Source organism: Balearica regulorum, chromosome 3 (genome assembly GCF_011004875.1).
Source record: "Balearica regulorum gibbericeps isolate bBalReg1 chromosome 3, bBalReg1.pri, whole genome shotgun sequence".
Lineage (NCBI taxonomy): Eukaryota > Metazoa > Chordata > Aves > Gruiformes > Gruidae > Balearica > Balearica regulorum.
In genome coordinates, this window is record NC_046186.1 from 1,850,140 (window position 1) to 1,871,221 (window position 21,082).

General features: G+C 59.3%; 2 protein-coding genes across 3 annotated transcripts in view; one reads left to right on the forward strand and one right to left on the reverse strand.

Annotated features, from left to right (window-relative positions):
• The window catches only part of EFR3B (EFR3 homolog B), a 36,718-nt gene extending 35,846 nt beyond the window's left edge, over positions 1 to 872 (reverse strand). The window contains exon 1 of the mRNA XM_075750306.1: positions 749 to 872. Within this exon, the coding sequence (XP_075606421.1) occupies positions 749 to 755 (7 nt within the window). The 5' untranslated portion in view covers positions 756 to 872. The remainder of the gene's footprint in view (positions 1 to 748) is intronic.
• An 8,494-nt stretch (positions 873 to 9,366) lies between these two features.
• Positions 9,367 to 19,709, forward strand: DNAJC27 (DnaJ heat shock protein family (Hsp40) member C27). Of its 2 annotated transcripts, none has more exons than XR_012834971.1 (7): positions 9,367 to 9,581; positions 11,249 to 11,331; positions 11,853 to 11,922; positions 14,582 to 14,746; positions 15,171 to 15,293; positions 15,842 to 16,966; positions 17,304 to 17,437. XR_012834971.1 is itself a non-coding variant. In XM_075750307.1 (7 exons), the coding sequence occupies exons 1-7, from the start codon at positions 9,495 to 9,497 to the stop codon at positions 17,434 to 17,436; spliced, it is 822 nt and encodes a 273-aa protein (XP_075606422.1). In that variant the 5' UTR covers positions 9,369 to 9,494; the 3' UTR covers positions 17,437 to 19,709. The 2 variants fall into 2 exon arrangements, 1 of the variants encoding a protein (XP_075606422.1); XM_075750307.1 differs by having other exon boundaries at positions 9,369 to 9,581; positions 15,842 to 16,002; positions 17,304 to 19,709.
• Positions 19,710 to 21,082: the final 1,373 nt, after the last annotated feature.

The window sequence follows — 21,082 nt, forward strand, 5'->3', positions numbered from 1 at the left end:
GGTGGAGCTGAAGAGCCCTATATAGCACCCAAGGGTCCCCCCCCCCAAGGACTGGGTGTCCCCCAGCAGTACAGGGGTCATTGGTCCTGTACAGACGCAAGGCCCTCCCAGCCCGGGGGGAGCAGGTGACCCCAGGAAACCGGGTTGGGGGGGCTGTTAAGGGCCCGTGGTCCCCCCAGGAAGGGGACAGTGCCCCAGTGACAAAGGGGCCATTCACAGCCCTTTCTGGGACCTCAGTGTGTGTCCCAGCCCCGAAGGGGGGTCACCCTCCAGAAACTGGGGGGATGCACAACCCTGTAAAAGACCAAGGTCCCCCCCAAACCCAAAGGGGGGTCACCCCCAGTACCTAGGGAGATGGACAGCTTTATATAGGACCAAAGTCCCCCCCAAACCCAAAGAAGGGATAACCCCCCCAGTAACTTAGGGGGTGCACCAAGGCCACCTCAACCCCAAAGAGGGGTCACCCCCCAGTAAAGGGGGGCGCACAGCTCTCTATAGGATACAGACCCCCCCACCCCAAAGGGGGGATACACCCAGTAAAGGGGGGTGCACCGCCCTATAAAGAACGAGGTCCCCCCACTCGGGACGAGGCGAACCCCTAACCGGGCCCGGGGATGCACAGTCCTGCCCGGGGCGGGGACGAGCCCAAGTCCCCGGGAAGCGGGGGGCACGCACGGCCCCAGACCGGCCCCGGGACCGGCCCAGGCCCGGCGCCGCCCCACCGGGCTCGTCCCCCGCAGGCACTCACCGTACATGGCCGCTGCTGCTGCCGCCGCCCCGGTGCGGCTCGGCTCGGCTCGGCTCGGCTCGGCTCGGCTCGGCTCGGCCCGGCTCGGCTCGGCTCGACTCGGCCCGGCTCGGCCGTGCCCGGCGCGGCTGCAGGCGGTGGTGCCCGACCCGGCTCTGCCCCACCGAGCGGCGCCGGCCGGGGGCGGCACCGGGGGGGCGGCACCGCAGCTCGGCTCCTCCCGCCGGCTCGGCACGGCTCGGCACGGCCCGCTCCACCCGGCATGGCACGGCGAGGGGGGACCCTGCGGTCCCGGCCCCCCTGCCCCACAGCCCGAACCCCCTCTGCATCCAGCACGGTGCCCCCACGCCGGGCATCCCGCCCCGCATCCCACCCCACGGCACCCACCCCCACGGAGCGCCCTGCCCAGGCTTTGCCACACAAACCTGGCGGGGGGGGGGGGGGGGGGGGGGGGGCAAAGCCACGGCTGGAAGCGGCTCAGCCCTGAGCGTTTGGGGCGGCCAGCGAGCCGGGATCCACTCGGTTCCCCGGTAACACCCCGGTGAACCCCCGAGCATCCTTCCTGCACGGGTCACGCAGCCCCCGGCCCCGTCCGAGGACCCCAAACCCCCGCAGAGAGGTTTCCTTCGAGTGCCCCGTGCTCGCTATCCTCATCCTTCGTCCTGAGAATAAGCACCCCGGGGGGGGTTACACCCAGACACCTTCCCCACCGGCTCCCCACCGACCCGAGTGGCAACCGCGACCACCGCGGCCTTTCCCTGCGCCAGCCGCCTCCAGCCCGGCCAGGTGGGAGCTGCACCAGGTTCCCGAAATGCAGAGGTGTGCCGCTGCTTGGGGACGACGCAGGACACGCGGACAGATCCAGGTCGGCTCGGTTGCTTCTAGAAAGTCCTGGAGGGTGAGAATGGGGGGGGGAGCTGGGACTGCTCTGGGGGGACACAGGGATGCCAGGGAAAGGGCTGAGAGCGCTTGGAGAGGGTGAGGAAGAAGGAAGGTACGTCCCCGAGGGTTTGCATGACTGCTGCAGTGCCCTTAGCGGCACTGAGGTGATGCAGCAACACCCCGCTGCCAAAGGGGAAACTGAGGCAGGGAGCCACCCCACGCGGGTCTTGGTGGTCTTGGCCACACGCGCCACGGGCGCTGCACCGGTGCCCCCAAAGCGCCCGTGCCCAGCCGCAGGTCACGGACGCGAGCGGTCGTCTCGCACGCTTCCTCTGGCCACGTAGTTGCTGTTGGCACGGCGCGGCGCAGCGTGGCACGGCGTAGCAAGGCACAGCACGGCACAGCACGGCACGACCTGGTTGAACACCGCGTTGCGCGGCACGGCACCTCACGGCACAGGAAAGTTTGGCGTGATTCGGCACGCGCAACGCACCACGGCACTGCGAGGCACGGCGTAGCGTGGCACTGCAGAGTACTACACAGCGATGCACGGCGCGGCACGGCACGGCACAGCTTTTCTCCTTTACCTTTTTCCCACTGTTTGGACCCATTCTGCTCCTTTTTCCGACCGGCCAGGCCAACGCAGGGCACCTTGTGCCAAAACCCCTCGTGCCCTGGGCCCCACACGCCTCCCACAGCCGCCCCGCACCCACGGCGTGTCCCACGCACGGCAAGACCGACCCATCTGCAAAGCCCGAGCCCTCCCTGTGCCAGACCCCGTAAGATGCTGCCCTGGGCCGTGGCTGGGGACAAGGACGAGGCTCGAGGGGACAGGGCACCTCGGCCAGGGAGGGCCAGGGGACCAGGGGGGTGCTGGCACCGGGCTGCCGCACATCCCCCCCGAGCTTTTGCTGTGTCTCTTCCCACACGGCAAAGCCCCCGAGTTGGATCATCTAATTAGGCAATAACTGGTGCCTCACGATCCTCCTCGCAGGAAAATTATGTTTTAATTAAAACATTTTGGGAGTTAATCTGTGTTGCCGATTCCCCGGGTGGCGGAGCCGCCACGTGAAGAGCCGCGTTCCCAGGGGACTGGGGGCTTTCGTGGGGGACAGGCCGAGGGATGGGGGTCCTGAGCGTCCCTGGTCAGCCCCAGCAGCAGTCACAAAGTCCTTTTTAATGTGAATTAAAAGCCTCAGAGTAAAACCTGATGATGAGGGAAGAGCCTGAAGCGGACGTGGCAAATCCCCCCCGCGCAGGAACCCTCATCCCTTTGCTCACGGGGATTTGCGAGGCCGTCGGCTTGCTGCGAAGGGACACGGTGGTCATCGGGACGGTGCTGCGGGGCGGCCAAGGAGATGAGGAAATTCCCCCTTAGCCACTTTGGGGACCTGAGGACACCCCCACCGACAAGCTCTGAGGGGCCCCCAGCCCCACACCCAAAACACGTAGGGTTGGCTTTGAACCCCAAAAGTTGTTGCCACTGGAAAAGCCCGGCAGAATCTCTGCCCTCAAAGAGCAAGGATGGATTCAAACATCCCTGCCCAGGGCCGGGATGGATCCAGAGAGGTTGGGATGAGGGTCCAGGCCACCCCCGGCACGTGGCTCCTCCCGATTCATGGTGCGAGACAAGGGGAGAGAAGAATTAAACCCTGCCCGCCGCCAGCCCCTCAGCCCCTACCTGTCATCGCCACGACGGGGACCCCAACACGCTCCAGCCTTGCCCAGAGGATCCAAGCGCGTCTCTCCAGCCCAGCACGGTCACTGCCCCGGCACCCGGGAGCCGGCCGGCCCCTCACCTCTCCACCAGCCAGCCGGCAAGGGGGGCACACGCCGAATCACCTGGGGCCTGGGATGCTCTCGGGACACGCGGCTGCGTCCCCGCTCAGGGCTCAGAAACACTGCGCAGAGCTCAGCATGGCGGGCAGGGTGGGCGTGTGGGACACCAAGAAGGAGCGCTGAGCCCCGGGATCCCTCTCCAGGATGGCTCGGAGGGAGTTGGCCGGGGGAAGGAAGCGACCCAGAAGCAGCCGGAGCTGCGACAGATCATGCCAGGAGGATAACGAGGAGCTGCTCGCGCCGGGCACCTCCTTTGTCAGGCACGTCCATCCCCGCGGTCCGTCTGCTCCCTCCTTCCTCGCATCCCCCTGCTCTCCTGCAGCTGTTTCCATGGCCACGGAGCTGCTGCAGCAACCGCAGTGGGGTCTCCGGCACCGAGCCGTGCATCCCTTCCCCGGCCACGCACCCAGGGCAGAGCTGCGCCCCAGGCCCACGGGCCAGCCCCCCACGGCTGCTCCCACCCATCGGCACTCGGCCTCGGGGTGTTTGCACCGGCTCTCGCGCACCCGCGTCCGTTCTGGCACCGACGCTCGCCACGTCGCTTGCACGACGCCCGGGGACAGGCTCTCCCCGTGCCCCGACGGTTCTCACGTGCAACGCGCCACCTCTCACTCCTCTCCGCGTTACTTCTCCCACGAGGATGCGTTTCTTGCGCGCGCGTGGCACGGGAGGGACAAGGACCGGGAGAAAGGACGCTGTCCCGGTGCCCGGCGATGCTGCTCACACGTGGATCGCTGGCAGCAGCAGACAGAGGAGGATCTCTGCCGAGAAGCCAGGCGCTGCCCTCCCTCCGGCTGCAAGGGGTGCACCCGTGGGCGTCTCTGCTGGGAGCACTGGTGATTCCAGGGGGATCAGCCTGAGATGTCCCAGCTCCAGAGGATGCTGCGGGCGAATCAACAGGTCACTGCCGATGGCACCCTGTCCCATCTCCGCAGGCCTCGCAGTGCCGCAGAGGAGCTCCCCGCAGACCTTCCGGGAGGCCCTGCACTTGTGTTGGGGGCTACGAGGGCTGCAGGACCGTCCCCAACGCCTCCTGGGGCCCAGACATCTGCAGATGAGAACTGCGGTTTTTCTGCCCCGAAACAAAGTGTGGGGACAGCTCCGTGCCCTGCACCACCCCACCTCCTGCCCCACCACGCTGGCTCAGGGATGGGGAAACCGAGTCACGCTCTGCCTCTCATGCCCGAGCACCGCTGCGTCTTTCCCCACGGGCCACAGGGACACTCAGGGGACGCGTGCAAGGTTCTCACCACCACAGCTTTACGTGCACACCTCATGCATGGCTGCTCCGGACCATCAAACACAGCAGGGTGACAGTGGCGGGGCCAGTCGAGCCACGGAGGCAAAAAAAATCCAGTCTCTGCCAGCCAAAAACATCGGCTACACCCACACGAGCAACCCAGGCTGAGCACAGACACACCAGGCAACCCACGGAGCACCTTGCCCAGGTGCTGCAGACATCTCCACAGGACCATACCCATCTTACAGGCCCAGTTTTCCTGGAAAAATCCCAAAGTCCTGGCCAACAAGCTAGGCACGGCGACCACTTCGCTGCGAAAGCTTCACGTCCCCTTACAGAGTCAGCAGGGAATGAGAGGCTGGCGATTGGGACACACCGAAGCTCGTGTCCCTGAGCCAGGGCTGGGGTTTGCGGCTGAAGAAAATCCTTTCGGAGCCTCTGATAACGTGCCTTAATTCCGCTGGGGAGCCTGTCATTTCATAACGCACCCGATAAACACGCTGAGACAAGGCTTGCGTGCGGCCGGAACGGCTGTGTACCTTCACAAGCTTCGTATTCTTTTGTAGATACTGACGCTACGTATCACCAGACCTTATCTACGGTAGTTTATCTGTGCATCTGTAACTTTACTACCCTACCTGGATGTGATTTTAACTATACTGCCCCAATTATTGCTTGTCACCTACTGTCAACTAACTATACCCCCTACCCCAAAATCTCCAACGGAGGAGTTTTGTACCTCGGCTGTTGAAGCAGGGGAGGGAGGGAGGGAGGAGGCACAACAAACACTAATACTCGTCCACCGTGACACCACGGGACACACAAATCCTCAACGCGCTCGAAAAAAAAGAGTCAAACGTGGCTGGCGGGAATCGCTTTTAGGGTGGTCACCCCAGCCACCACGGGAATTTTCAACATCTTACTTCCTCCCTCGGTTGTAACCCTTATTTTGAGCCATTTCTTACTTGGTTTAATCACCTCATTACATATTAGTACTTAGCTTTCCGCCTGCCCCATTCTGACGGTTTCTCGGCGCACCACCGCATTGACTCAAGGTAATCACTCCACAACCAAACTCCCCTCCATGCCTGACACCCCCGGGGATGGAGGTAGGAGGCATCCACATCGGTCTTGGCCTTACACCGCCACGACAAGACGAGCACCCTTTTCCCCCCCCCCCCAAACGAGGGGTGAAACGCGCGGCTAGCATCGCCTCGCAGATTATTTCCAGGCTCCGTGCATGCCAAGGACAGAAAAGGAGCAGAGGTGGGATGCCATGATGGGTTAACAAGTCCAAACCGTGCTTCCGCAACACAACGATTAAAAAGGATGGTCTCATCAGGGAATCTGGGATTCCCCAAGCCTTATCGGCTGGTCCGAGTCGCTTGTCCGGAGGAGAAGCCATGCCCTGCTCCCTGCCTGCCTCATATCCACGGTCGTGTAAGTCTTTGCACTCCCAGAGAGTAAGTCTAGCCCCGTATTAGTGAATTACTGGATTTGCTGTCATTATGACCTGGATAATTGCACTACTGAGCTGTATTTATTACTGTACTGTTATTTAGAGATAAATTGTTTATCCCTAAAGCTGCTGGTCTGGTGTCTGTTACCGTATCCCGAGCCTGTAAGTCGGCAGGGCTGCCGTAAGCCCTTCCGCTGCCCGGACTTGGTGAAGAAGTTGGCACGGTGCTAAGCTCCCCCCCCCGTCCTCCTGCCAGGCGCAGAGGGACTCCGTTCCTCCCGACCCAGAAAAAACCCCACAGAGGGGTGGCAAAACAAAGAGGGAAAAAAAAAAAACAACCCCAAACCTTCTTTCTTTCTCCAAACAAACTAAAGGACACGCTCGGCCCAGGATGAAATGCTCAAAGAAAACGCCGACCTCGTCTCTCTCATGGCACTGGGATCGGGGCAGGGCAGCGCTTGCCCCCTGCACGGCGGTGGGAATTTAAGCCCGTTCCTACGCTGCTGCTGAGCAGGTCGGATCTCTGATGGCTTGGGAGGGTGACAGCGCTCCGGGCCAAGGAGGGGAGCTGCCCCGAGATGTGCCCACCAGCATCTCAAGGAGGAAGGGCTGAATTCACCACATCAGCTGCCAGACGGATTTGTAAGAAACAATAACATCCATATGAGACCAGGAACATCTGGCCAGCGGTGGAAGGGTTAAAGGAATCAGCTCAAACTGGCACAGAGACGCGTGCCTGGTTTCATCGAACGGCCAGACAGCGGGAAGATGAAGAACAAACCGAAGATAACAAAGAACAAAGCTAAAGATAAGGTGATGTGAAGAGGAAGAACGGAGCTGGAGCCATAAAACACCCAGAGATGGATAACGGCAGGACTCTTTCGGCAAAGATTTATGAGACCAGGTAATGAGGCAGAAGATCCCAAAGAGCCCATAACAGGCCTGTCAAAAAGCAGCTTCTCGTTGCCAGTCAGGTGTTGAGGACTCGACAGCCAGCGTCCCTAGTCCATAGCGCACACTAGTGATTCTACTTCCAGCCTCTCCGAGCAGGATGCGGTGGGGAGAGTCGCAGGATCCCTAAGCTCAGGGCATCTCAACCACGGAAACCCCCTCCCATGTCCCGACGGTGAAGTCCCCAGAGGACCGAGAGATGCTCAAACCATGTGGGCCCTGCCTGGGGATCTCCTCATCCAGAGACGGCTGTGATCCCCCCGGGAAGGGGGCTCAAAACCCCCCTCAAAACTCCTTATGAACCGCCTCCCGCGGGGGATGCAGCCCTGCATGAGTCCCCTGGTCTCACAGTTGTCACCCACGCTAGGTGAACGGGCGGCCGTGGAGCTGCCGTGTCCCCCTCCTGGTACCTTGTCTTCGAGGCCTGATGCAAAGGTTCCCCTTCTTAACGGGATCTCGCTGGGCTACAAGGAGGAATTAAAGACGTTATTTAGAACGAGGGTCCCCCGCACCAGGCTAGCCCCCGCACAGGGATGTCCCGTGGTGCCACGGGGCCGCTGCCGGCTCTGGTGTCACCCGAGGCCACGTCTCAGCAACCAGCAGCGTCCTCCCCTCAGTAAGCTGTTTCACGAGGGGTTCACCTCAGGGAGGGTCCATTCCCTCATTCCACACAGACCCCAGCAGCTCCCAACCAAGAGCAAACCCACCAACACCCCCCCCCCACCCCCCGAAAGGCTGGGAGCTGCATCCCGCCTGGCTGGGTCCCTGCGGGATCACGGATGGGCCGGGCTGGGGGGGATGGTAACACCTCCCCACGGCCACGCAGCGAGGACGTTCCCCACGGCCCAGGGAGCAGACGTGACCCCCCCCCGGCCGCCTCGCTCTGCCCGCAGCTCTGCAGGGCCACACAAACCCCCGGCGCTCGGCCTGCGAGGACAGCGGGACGGGGCCTGGGGGCACTCGGGACCGCGCAGGACGATCCCACGCGTTTGCTGCTTTGGAGCCCCGGGGGGGCGGTGGGACAGGGCAGGGGGCGTCTGGCCAAAAGCACGGGCAGGGGGCAGGCGCTGCCGGAGGGCAGCAGGACGCTGCTCCCCCCCTGTCCCCCGGGGCGCCCAGGGGACCCGGGGCCCGGTCTGTCCCTTCACTACAGCACCTCACTGCTGAACCCCCAGGGCAGGCAGGGCAGGCAGGCAATGCAGGCAGGGCAGGACAGGCAGCACAGGCAGGGCAGGCAGGGCAGGACAGGCAGCACAGGCAGGACAGGCAGCACAGGCAGCACAGGCAGCACAGGCAGGGCAGTACAAGCAGGACAGGCAGCACAGGCAGTACAGGCAGGGCAGTACAGGCAGTACAGGCAGCAGAGGCAGGGCAGTACAGACAGGATGGGCAGGGCAGTACAGGCAGCCCAGGCAGGGCAGGCAGTACAGGCAGGGCAGTACAGGCAGGGCAGGCAGGTAAGGCAGTACAGGCAGTACAGGCAGGTCAGGCAGGGCAGTACAGGCAGGACGGGCAGGGCAGGCAGTACAGGCAGGACGGGCAGGGCCGTACAGGCAGGGCAGGCAGGGCAGTACAGGCAGTACAGGCACCCCAGGCAGCACAGGCAGCACAGGCAGGGCAGGCAGTACAGGCAGGGCAGGCAGGACAGGCAGGGCAGTACAGGCAGTACAGGCAGGTCAGGCAGGGCAGTACAGGCAGGGCAGGCAGGACAGTACAGGCAGCACAGGCAGGGCAGGCAGTACAGGCAGGGCAGTACAGGCAGCACAGGCAGGGCAGGCAGGGCAGTACAGGCAGTACAGGCAGCGCAGGCAGGACAGTACAGGCAGCACAGGCAGCATGGGCAGGGCAGTACAGGCAGCACAGGCAGGGCACGCAGGGCAGGCAGGGCAGCACAGGCAGGGCAGTACAGGCAGCACAGGCAGGGCAGGCAGCACAGGCAGTACAGGCAGCCCAGGCAGGGCAGGCAGCCCAGGCAGGGCACGCAGCACAGGCAGGGCAGTACAGGCAGTACAGGCAGGGCACGCAGTACAGGCAGGGCAGTACAGGCCGTACAGGCAGTACAGGCAGGGCAGGCAGCACAGGCAGGGCACGCAGGACAGGCAGGACAGGCAGGACAGGCAGGACACCCGTACCCCGCCCCTCCGCCCCTCACTGCCGCCCCCTGCAGGACGGTAACGGCACCAACATTCTCGCCAAATCTCGCGAGAATTGCGGACTAAAGGGGAGGGGGCGAGTGGCGGTAGTCTCGCGCGAACGGAGGCGCAGGGCGGTGGGGCGGTGCCGGGACCGCCGCGATCGCTCGTTCGCTCCTTCACCCCTTCCTTCCTTCCTTCCGCCGCCTCAGCCGGGCCCGGCCCGCGCCGCCCCGGCCCGCCATGGAGGCGAATCCGCCGAAGCGGAAGGAGACGCGCAAGTCGCTGCGGATTAAAGTGATCTCCATGGGCAACGCGGAGGTGGGCAAGGTGAGGCGCTGCGATTGGCGGGCGGGCGCTGGCGGCCAGGCCAGCTAGCCAATAGGAAGCCGGGTGCGGGCGGCCGCGCTGCTAGAGACGCCGTGGATTGGTGGTTGTGCCGGCCGGCGGGACCCAATCAGGAGGCGGTCGCGCCTCGGGCTGTTGGGATAAGGGGAGGATTGACAGCTGCGGGGGCGGGGCCGTGTGCCGGTAACGTTGGATTTTATTGGCTGCCTGGCAAGGGGCGGGGCCGCACGCTGTAGCTGGTTGCGGGTGTCATGGCGGCGCTCACGGCTTCTGCTGGCAGCGGCCTCCTCCGTGGCCGGGCTCCTGCGTAGCCGGGGCAGGCCCCGGGCGGAGCCCATCGTGCCTCTCCGTGCCGCCACGGGTGGGCGGTGGGCAGGGCCCGGCCCGCAGTCCCGCTCGGAGCCTGCCCCACAGACCCACCGGGCCCCAGAGCGTTCCCCCTCCCTGTGGGGCGGGTCCCTCCGTGATCCGGCTGCTGAGGAACAGCCGTTCCCGTGTCCGCGTCCTTCGGAGGGAGCCCGCATGACTGTGCTCCAGCCACAGATGCCGTAGTGCAGCGCCTGAGGGCAGAAGGTGTGGATCCGGCCCTTGGTGCCATCCTGGAGGGCGCTCGGCGGTTGCTGGGTGAATCCCCGACTGGTTTGGGTGGGCAGGGACCTCCCAGCCCATCCAGTGCCACCCCTGCCATGGGCAGGGACACCCTCCACTAGCCCAGGTTGCCCAAAGCCCCATCCAACCTGGCCTTGACCACTGCCAGGGAGCCAGGGGCAGCCACAGCTTCTCTGGGCACCCTGTGCCGGGCCCTCACCACTCTTAACAGTAAAGAATTTCTTTCTAACATCTGATCTAAATCCTCTCCCCCCTCCTGAGTTTGGGTTTAGGCGGGGGTTCACCAGGAGCCCCCCCTTGCTCCTCCCGCGGTGAACGTCCCGGGTCTTCTCCGGGAGCTCATTTCTTTTCCCAGCCAGGTTCTGTTCTGAAGTGCTGCCCTTTTTAATTTGCTAAATAAACATAGTCCTGTTAAACTGCTGACAGCACGAGGACTCCCTTGGGGCAGACAATGGCCTCGCTTGGTAGTAAGAAAATCCAGAAGGATTTTGCAGAACGGAGTGAATGAGCAAAGAGGTGGCAGGTGACATTTCTCCTTACAGCATTTCTCTCTCGATGGCTGATAGCAGCCGACTCGTCTGCTCTCCCTTAACAGTATCTCTGCCGGTCAGGGGCAGCACCGGGGCTGGAGAGACCTGGTATGACCCTGTACGCGCTTCTCGGCGTGCTGAAACGTTCTTCTTGGCTTTTGGGGAGCTGACTGTCCCCAGGCCCCTGAACACACAGCTCCTCCAGGCTGGATGTTTTCTGTAGGGGAATAAATCAGAGTTTCTCGGCACTCCAGTCTCCAAAGAGGTAAGGAATAACTGACACCGAGGAGCTAGGATATTGGCTTATCCTTTCTTTTGCAGAAAGCAATCCTTTCCTGGTAGGGATTGGTGCTTTGGTTGTGGGTTAATTAGTCAGTTTAGGGACTTAGGGCAGAGTTGATGTCTTTACAGCTGTCTGTCTCACTGGGACCTGTTGGCAAATTCCATATTAACGTGAATATCACGGTGTACAGCGCCCTCCTGCTGAGGCTCTGTTTTCCTTTCTCCCAGAGCTGCATTATAAAGCGTTACTGTGAGAAGAGGTTCGTTCCCAAATACCTGGCGACTATTGGGATCGACTACGGCGTCACAAAGTAAGTACCTTTGCGGTGAGGAGCCGCAGGCGCCAGGAGGGTGGGATGAGCTGCGGGGTCGCAAACGGCAGCCGTGGGTCTGCCAGGGCCTCGGTGAGGCGTCTGCTGCGGGGGACGCTGCTCTCCAGAGGGGCAGAGGGAAGATGTGCAGTGGGGCTGTCCCACCTCCCGCCGCTCCTGACTGAGCCAGGCGTGCTTGGCTCTGCCAAGGCTGCTTCGTTTCCACGGCATAATCTGTGTTTCTGCTTTAATAATAAGATAATCTGCATCATCAGCCTTGCTCTGGTAGTGTAGCTCCCTGTTATCATGTTATACCCACAGCTGGTGCTGTCCTCCTCGTCTGACCAGCTGTGGGGCAGTTTTCTGGCCATTAAACCCCGGCGCTCGGAACCTCGTGCTGATTTTTACCCAGCTCTTTCTCTGCGGAGGGCTGGCAGAGATAAGGGGTGTTCCTGCGGGGGCACAGCCTGTGCAAGGGCTGAAATAGAGCCTCCTCAGATACTTCCCACCTCTCCTTTCAGAGTGCAGGTTAGAGACCGAGAGATCAAGGTGAACATCTTCGATATGGCGGGGCACCCATTCTTCTACGAGGTAAGGCAGACCCGACTCCGGGCAGCACACCGCAGGGTCGCCCTCGGAAGCGTTCGGCGCCCGTCAGCTTTCCTCAGCTCTGCCTGAAATTGGGTTTGGGGATGGGAAACTTGAAAATACATAATGACCTTTTTCTGCTACGATACACCCCCTTCTTTCCTGCCACAGACACCTAACATGGGCCAGCAATAACCTACCAACTTGCTCCTAAACCATGAGTGTAAGGTTTGCCTGTGCTACCGCTCACGTTGCTGGCCCTGTTTCAAAGTGGCTCCTTGTGCTTATGAATCTGCCCATCTTGAGGTTAAATTTACTCAGATTGGGAAATCTCTGGAGCTTACCTTGGGCATTTGTAGCATACTGGCATTCTAATCCATGACCAAAGCACTGTAAAACATTTGCAGTTGGATAGATGATCATTGTAGGCCCCTTCCAACTGAAATCCTCCATTCCATTCTAGAATTCTTTGCAGTACAAATAATAAACAGTACTAGTTACGAAAAGGAGCTTGCGGGATAAAACTTTAGGATTTGAACACGTAGACTACAATATCCACTTTGGAGAGCTGGCACAAAGGAGTGATTGTGCTCACTGCTAATCACATTTATTTTAAATTATAAAGAAAGTAATAAAGTGGGCCCAAGAGTGGAAGAAAGGAACATTAAATGTTTATCCAGTATAATCCTATTGTTTTAACAGTGTAATGCATACTAATTCTTAATTATAAATGTACTGTTGATGCTTGGCAAAGCATCACTCTGTGACTAATAAAAACATATAGAATATTAGGAAGGAGCGGTTTATAACATGATAAATACTAACGTGGCATCAGAAAGTAAAAATGAGGGAGGGCAGAATGAAGAATGTAATGGTTTCTGCTGGCCAGGTGACTGCCTGGCTATTGACTTTTATTTATCTGGTTGCTCATGAACCTCCCATTCCTCCCTTGCGTACTCAGCATTTGCTTGTCGCATGCTCCAAAGTCTGCGGCACAACAAGGATTTCTACGTTATTTGTGTGTAGAACTACAAGTCTTGACTTGGGTTTGTAAGTCCTGATATAGTGCAAGTCACCAGTGAAATGTAATTAATTAATAGCCTGGAATACAGCAGGAAGCAGGGATGTTGGGGGACAGAGCTGACAGCATAAAGAAATTGAGGGACAGAAGACTGTAAAGACTCTGACCCGATGCGGATGTGGTCAGTAGAGGTCTTTGTAGCATGGTTATCGCTTGCAGATGTATGAACTGCTTGTGTGTATTGACTTTCTGGCTATGCCACAGCTAATCCATGTGAGACAATGGAGAAGGGAAAAGACTCCCAGTCCTTGGAAAGCGTGGTGGGCTTAAACTTCCACTTTGGTGAATAAATATGTGGGAAATATTTATTGAAGAGCGACGAGACAGAAAACTGCTGCTGCTTTGGTTGGTTTTGTATTTTCAACATTTAATACTTGTATATGTCTAGCATGTCTCTGATGTATAATTGGTTTTATACTAAAATATAAGTAAACAGGGAAAAATGAAACCAAAAAAAGAAGTCTAAATTGGGAGAGGTCTCACCTTGAGTGCTGTGTGCAGTTCTGGGCCCCACCATTTGAGAAGGATGCGAAGGTCCTCGAATGTGTCCAGAGGAGGGCAACCAAGCTGGTGAAGGGCTGGAAGGAACGTCCTGTGAGGAGTGGCTGAGGACTTGGGGTTTGTCTGGTTTGGAGCAAAGGAGGCTGAGGGGCCACCTCATCGCTCTCTGCAGCTTCCTGAGGAGGGGAGGTGGAGAAGGGGGTGCTGAGCTCTTCTCCCCGGGATCTAGGGACAGGACACGTGGGGATGGTTCGAAGCTGCACCTGGGGAGGTTTAGATGGGACATGAGGAAGCATTTCTTTACCGAGAGGGTGGTCAAACCCTGGAACAGGCTTCCTGGAGAGCTGGTCGATGCCCCGAGCCTGTCAGGGTTTAAGAGGTGTTTGGGCAATGCCCTTAACAACAGGCTTTAACTTTTGGGCAGCCCTGCAGTGGTCAGGCAGTTGGACTGGATGATCCTTGTAGGTCCCTTCCAACTGAAATAGTCTGTTCTAGTCCAATATCTGTCCTGCAGCTGACCTTAGACCCTCACCCAGCAGCTGTCCTGGGGATCCACAGTCTCCCTGCTTGCTGGCACTGGGCATACAAGCCCCAGAGGCTGCGGCCTTGCTCCAGCTGCCGGTACAGCCCCCCCTTACGCACAGACATCCTGCGGATCCCTCCAGTAGCTGGGCTTAGACCTGCAGTCTGTCCAGGGGGCTGGCCCTGGATCCTCACTCTCTTCTGCTGCCTCACACACAGGGACACACGCGGGTGTCTCGGTCGACTCCCAGACCTTCCAGTCTCCCCAGGAGTTGGTCTGACACCTTGTCTGCCGTTGTGCATCTGTGCTCTTTTGTGTGGAGGTGAGTATTTTATGGGGTGATCGTTACTGTGAGGGACTCCGGGGCAGTGTGGTCAGGGTATTATTTGGGTTCCCCCATCTGTCCTTTTTTCTGTGATCTTCTGCTTGTGTGAAGATGAGATTTTTATCACAGAACCAAATAGGTGCCAGGTAAACGGCGATCCCTCGAATCCGCCAGGCCACGTGCTCTCAGCCTGGCTGTCACTGGTGCCAGCGCTCTGCCTTTGTCCCCACAGGTGAGGAACGAGTTTTACAAGGACACGCAGGGCGTCATCCTGGTCTACGATGTGGGACAAAAGGAGTCTTTTGACGCGCTGGACGCGTGGCTGGCTGAGATGAAGCAGGAGCTGGGCCCCCACGGGAACATGGAGAACATCGTCTTCGTTGTCTGTGCGAACAAGGTGGGCTGTGGTGGGGAGCCAGGCTGCGCTGCGGTCCCGATCTCCAGCCCTCAGGGCTCGTTCTGTTCCCAGCTTGAGCCCAAGCTGTGGAGCTCCAGCTGCAGCAAGGGAAATATTGTTAGGTCGTAAGGAAGACTTTCTAAGAGCCAGATTCGTGCATGAGGAGCACTGGAGACCACGTTTCAACAGGGTTTTGAGAATGTGGTGGCCACACATCAGTCAGGAAGGGATCAAGTAGAGGTGACGTCGTGTCTGGACTAGATAAACTCTCAAAGGCCTTTTCACTTGGATTTTCTGTGCTTTCTTTCCACGCTGCCTCCATCCCTTCAGGATAAGCAAACAGCCTTTCCAACCAGACAGGCTCCTTACCCACTGTTAGATGATCCTGGCTGGGCTCTGACCTCTGCCTTTTCTCCTGGTCCAGATCGACTGCACCAAGCACCGCAGCGTGGACGAAAGCGAGGGGCGGCTCTGGGCAGAGAGCCGCGGCTTTCTTTACTTTGAGACATCGGCACAGACAGGAGAGGGAATCAACGAGATGTTTCAGGTGAGGTGTGATGAAGGTGGGGAAGGCACAGACACCACACTGAGCCAGGATTTGATGGCAGAATGTCTCCTGAACTGCCTGGATCCCACAAAACCTGTTGGCCCTCGGCCCCAGAGATGTTTTCCCGGTGAAATGCTGCCCTGAGAAAGCTGTAGCTCTTCAGTTCAGGGTCTGTATTGGTCCTCCCAGTCCAAAGTTGGCTCCAGCATCGCATTGCTCAGAGCTGATGATCCCTCTTGGGGAACACGATGCAGAGATGCCCGTATCACCTCTTCAGGTCTAGCGCTGCACTGAAGTGGGTGTGAAATAAATGTGGGGCCTGGCCGCCTCCTCGGTCTGTCCCATGGTCTTTGGAGGGACTGGATCCCCCCAGCCTGGGGTATCCCAGCCCGGGCAGCGGGGAATGAATGTTCAGCCATTGTCTAAATGCTCCCCCACACTTCAGAGGACGAGCCCGCAGCCAGCAAGGGCCGTGGGGTGTCCTGCGCACCTCCTGCTACCTCCTTTGGGGACTGTTCCTTCCCGCTAATTCCTCCCTGTGTCTGCAGACTTTTTACTCTGCCATCATTGACTTGTGTGACAACGGCGGGAAGCGTCCCCCCTCCAGCGTGGGGGTCGGCTTCACCAAAGAGCAGGCAGATGCCATTCGCAGGATCCGCAACAGCAAGGACAGCTGGGACATGCTGGGGGTCAAACCCGGAGCCACAAGGTGAGGGAGACTTTGGCATTTGCCTGACTATCCCTGATGTTTCTGACCCGGCATGCTGGTTGTCTCTGTGATCTCTTAGTGACCTGCCTGCTGATAAGCTCACCTTGGTTTATATAGCAGCCAGGCACAAGCAGTTTGTATCTAGCCACAAAATTGAGGCAATGCAAAAGAAACCCTCGGTCCTGAGCACCAAATTTCCCCTTTTAGTAGACAAGCCAGGCTGGAGGCAAGGGGGGAATGATGAACGTGAAAACTTCAGCCCTGTCAGCTGCCTGGCCCTGCATCCTGCCTCCAGGCTGAGCCGTCTCTGGTCACTCACTTGCCAGATGTGTTTGGAGCAGCTTCAGCTTTACTTTCCTTGCTCTCCGGGTCTGGAGAAGTTTTTAAGGTGCCGTAAGGCTGCTGCCCACATTATCAAAAAGGGATTGACATTACAGCTCTTCCACCTGGAAACGGTACTCCCACAAGACAAGCTTTCTCTTGTCGTTCTCAGAGGACCTCTAGCCAGGTGGAATTGGTCATTGCCTGTGCAAGACGTTGGATATTGAATCTCCCAGTTCTGCTGTATGACTTGGGCAGCTAAAACGAGCTCCCAGAGCTATCCCTTGCTTTCTTCTTTCTGAAACACAAGGACTGCCCTTGTGTACTCCTTGCAAAGGTGCTGGAGAGTAGATTTTTGGATAACATATATTATCCAGGGCTCATAGATCCTCCTGTTGGCTCTCTGAAATGTAGATGTTGAGCCTAACCCCTCCTCCAGCCCCCTCTCATCCATGGGGAGAGATCAGCGGCTCTGCGTGGCTGTTTGCGCTGTGATTTCCAGCACGGACACGGACTCTCCACGGCCTGCAGCTGGAGCTGAGACGTCTGCCTTGGACCAGACACCCAAGGCTTAAAGGGCTGAAGTGATGTGCAATGCCTTCGCCCGGAGCGCGTAGGCGGTTTGATGCGAAGCTGAGTCAGGGTGCGTGTTACCCCCACGCTGTCTCCCAGCTTTCTGCTGGTGGTGCCAGAGGCTCGGCACACCGTGGCACGTGTCACAGGCACGTGTCTGGTGTGATGGGAGCGTTTGTGCCAGCACGGTCCCATGGTGGAGAGGGTGGGTTCTCCCCCTTCTCTGCTCGTGTTGCGCCGAGAAGTGCTCTGTGTGCTTTTCTTCAGCTCTTTCTCTGTAGCATCACCTCCAAAGCCTGGAGGTCCTTAGTGCCGGAGAGGGAAGGGTTCAGAAGTGTCTGCACAGGGGCAAGGCTGAGCCGGGCTGCGTGTCGTGTGGGTCCCCTCACTCTTGTCGTGTCTCCTAGGGACGAAGTGAACAAAGCCTATCGGAGGCTGGCCGTGCTGCTCCACCCCGATAAGTGTGTGGCTCCCGGCAGCGAGGACGCCTTCAAAGCCGTGGTGAACGCCCGGACTGCGCTTCTCAAAAACATCAAATAGGGAACAAAGCCACATCCAAGCTGGAAACCTTCCCCTCCTCCCAGCTAGCTCCCAGGCAGCCGAACGGCCGCAGGGCACCCCTCTCCTCCTCACGCTTACCGCTGGCATGGACACAGACGCTCCCAGCAGGACTGCATCCAACAGTAGCGTGCTTGTGACATGCTGGAAAGGGGGCAGAGCGCTGAGGAGGGGAGAGGGACCCCAGAGCCCTCCCTGCAGCCGTGGCCCCAGGTCGTGGTTGGCGTAAGTGCTGAAAGCAGCGAGGTCCCCACCTCCCTGGCTGTGTTACACCTCCCGGGAGTTACCAGCCGTTGGAGGGGTTTTGGATGTGTGATTCTAACCTGTGGATGCAGCGAGGGCAGAAGCGAGATCTGACCCGAAAGCTGCTGCACCTGAAAGCATCGGTGTCGTCGTCAGTCCTGGGTTATCCTGGAGCTGCCTCCGCAAGGCTGCCCATGCTGTGAAAGCCGCACGGGCGCTGCTGGGCACCGTGGCGGTTCAGCTCTTTGGGCAGAGCTGGCTCCTTCCAGCTGACACCCAGCGATGCTGCTTTTGGCAGTGAGGAAAAGGGCGGGTTGCTTGAGGAAACCTCTCCGGTGCTGCAGGGAGAAACTGGCTCCCGGAGTGTCCGTCTTCCCCCGCCTGTCCCCTTCCTCCCCAAGCTGTCATGGTGCCAAGAACAGTCCCTTGGGCAGGACTGGGGCTCCCCCAGGCACCCACCTCCTCATCACAGCATGGAATCTCCTCCCACCGCCTCCTTCCATCTCCCTGAGCTCAATTTGTCGGGAAGAGCCCCTACAGCTGCAGGTCCTCGAGCCACGTGCTCCCTGTCTCCCAGCCCTCTGCTCACGCCACGCTGGCGAGTTCTGAGTAGGGGCCACCAGCCCCTGCGTGGTGACCGTCCTCGGGTGTGGGTGGCCCTGGCTGTTTACAGGCAGGAGGAGGGTGCTGCCCCAAGGAGGTGGCAACTCAGCCCCCAACACGGGTGCCTGCGGTCTGTCTGCTCGCTTGGCCCCGCAGCGTTCTCAGCTTGGGTGAACGGTGGAGGGGGCACGTTCTCCCCCAACCCTCTTTTCTGACAGCAGCAACGTGTCGCCGCGCTTTGCTGGTCGTGTTACGGGTTGCTGATCAGCGGGTGGGTGCGCGTTGCTCCCTCCTGGTCACAGCTGCTGGTTTTTTTGAATAGTCTTGTTGGTTTAGAGGAGAGCGTTGCCGGTCACCCCAAGTGCTTGCAGAGGCTTGAGGTCTGGCTGTTGTGATCCTGAGGGAGGTGGGAGCCGTGATGGCTCCTAGGGGAGACCAGACGGGCGATTCCTCGGGCTCCTAGGACCCAGTTTCATTTCTTTGCAGCTATGTGAGCTCGGCAGGGAAGGTCAGGACGCTAAGCTATGAAATGAAAGCCTCTGAGTATGTATTTATCCTTACCCCACCCCACAGGTATCCTGTTTGAAAGTGTTTTCTCAGTCAGTGCGATATTTATTTATTTATTTATTTCACTTCAAGGCAGCTTTTCTCCGTTTCCCCTTCAAAATATATCATAAAATGATCGTAGACAACCCCTCCTTTTTGGCAGCAAGCATTAAGGGACTTTAAAGCCAGTATCATTTTGCTCTTGCTCTGGTTTCTGGTGCTGGGTTGCTGGGAAGAAGAAATAAGCTGTCCTGCTGGGAGGCACTTTTTGCTGCTCCGGTGTAGAAGTAACCAAGAGGAGATGTTGCTACAAGAGGTTAATGGTTAAAATAGCTCTGTTTTTCTTCTCCCAGATGGATAAAAAGCTGGGCTGGGGCAGATCAACAGGACAGGCAGTGGCGAGTTCCACGGATGGGGTTTTGTTCCACACATTTCATAACGCTGTGGAGTTCACTGGAAACCTCCCCACTTGACTAGTGGAGGAAACCACTTAATTCTGGCTTCAAACCCATTTCACTGTTTTGTGATTGTGGTTTTTTTTTTTTTTTTTCCCATTGAGGAGGGTAAATAATCCTGTTGCTGAATGGCGCGCTTCACTTGGAGGGTGAGATCTCAGGGCCTGGAGCAGTTTCAAGGCTTCCTGGGTTCCTGCTGCTCAGGGGCTCTCCAGGTGTGGTGTGCCACGCACGGTCCCTCCTGTTTGCTCCTCAGGTGACTCTGGTCGTCGATTTTGAGGTTTCGCCTGTCTGTTTACCGGGTGACCGGATGTGCGGAGACAATTACACACGCGTGTCACGTCTAGCGATGCCGGTGACCTTCTAAGTTGTGTTATTTTTATAAATTAAACCCCCCTTTGGAACAAAGGAAGCCCTGTGAGCTGTCCTCCCGCGGCGACCGCCTCCTGTTAATGTTTAATTACCCTTTGACTCATTTCTCTCCTCCCCAGCCGGGTCTGGCCGAGGCTGGTGGTGAAGAGCTGCCCTCGAGGGGGATGATGGAGGTTGTGAATCAACCCTGCGGGAGTGGGAGCTGGGTAAGGGATCACGGGAACGGTGCAGGGGGGAGGTGATGTGGGATACACCCAGCTGCGGCGGAGCCTGGGTCTGGTCAGGGGATCCAGAGGGTTGGCTCCGTCCCTGCTCCATGCTCACACCTCTGCACCACCAGCCCCGGCGGTATGCTTCCTCCATCCCGTCTTCATCAGGACCCCAAGCTCCAGGTCCCTCCCGTGAGGCTGCCACCGTCCAGGCTCTGTCTCAGGCCTGAGAGTCCCATGTCCTCATGCGAAGAGTGAGTCCTGCTGCTGCAGTGTCCATCCTGCAACGAAGGCACCAGGATCTGAATCCCAAACCAAGGGACATCCCGTTCAGCATTCAGAAACGCAGCCAGGAGCCACCTCTGACGATCTCTGGAAGGGAGAGCCTCCCTCCATGCGCCCAGAGGCACTGCCCTGCCTGTGCCCTGCCTGCCTGCGCCCTGCCTGCCTGCGCCCTGCCTGCCTCCCAGCACTCAGTGGAGCTGGCGGGCAGGGAGGGTGTGAGGATTTCTGGTCTGGCCCCGTGCCCGACAGCCACGGTCTGCTCCTTGCTGCCGCTCCGGGCTCATACGCCCCGTAACGTGCCCAGATGGGGCTGGGGGAGCAAACCCTCCCCTGAGACGAGGCTACGCCCATCCTGCTTCACCAGCCGGTGCTGGGTGCCCTCACTGGCCTTCGGACCAGTTAATCTTCCCTGCCCGTGGCCAACCCCGGATGGGTCAGCCTGGGCTCCTTGCGTTCCGGGGCAGGTGGCCAGGGCTGGTGTCCCTGTCCCGTGCTGACCAAGGCACGGACCCGGCTTGGCAGCCCGAGCCCCTGCCTGCACCCTGCTCGTTTGCGCTCTTCAGCTGCAGGAGGAGGGGGGGGGACCCCGAGCATGCCCGAAACCTCCGGGGAGCTGTGGTGTTCTCATTTTGGTATTAATTACCGCACAGAAGCAATTACTTCCTCTGGCGAAGCAGCCGAGATGATGGCCTCTCGTTAGAGCTGCAGGGACGAGGGCATGCGGTGGGGCCGAGCGCGGTTCTCCCGGTTATCGGTGAGGGCTCCTGGCAGCGTGCTGTGCGGCTGATTCAGGACATCATCGGCTCTGGACCGCAGCCGTTTTTCCAGATCCAGGGGTGCGAGAGGGGAACAGGCGACGGCTGAAACACGGAGGAGAGGAGGGGGAACTTTCTGAAGAGGTTTTAGTGGGGTGTT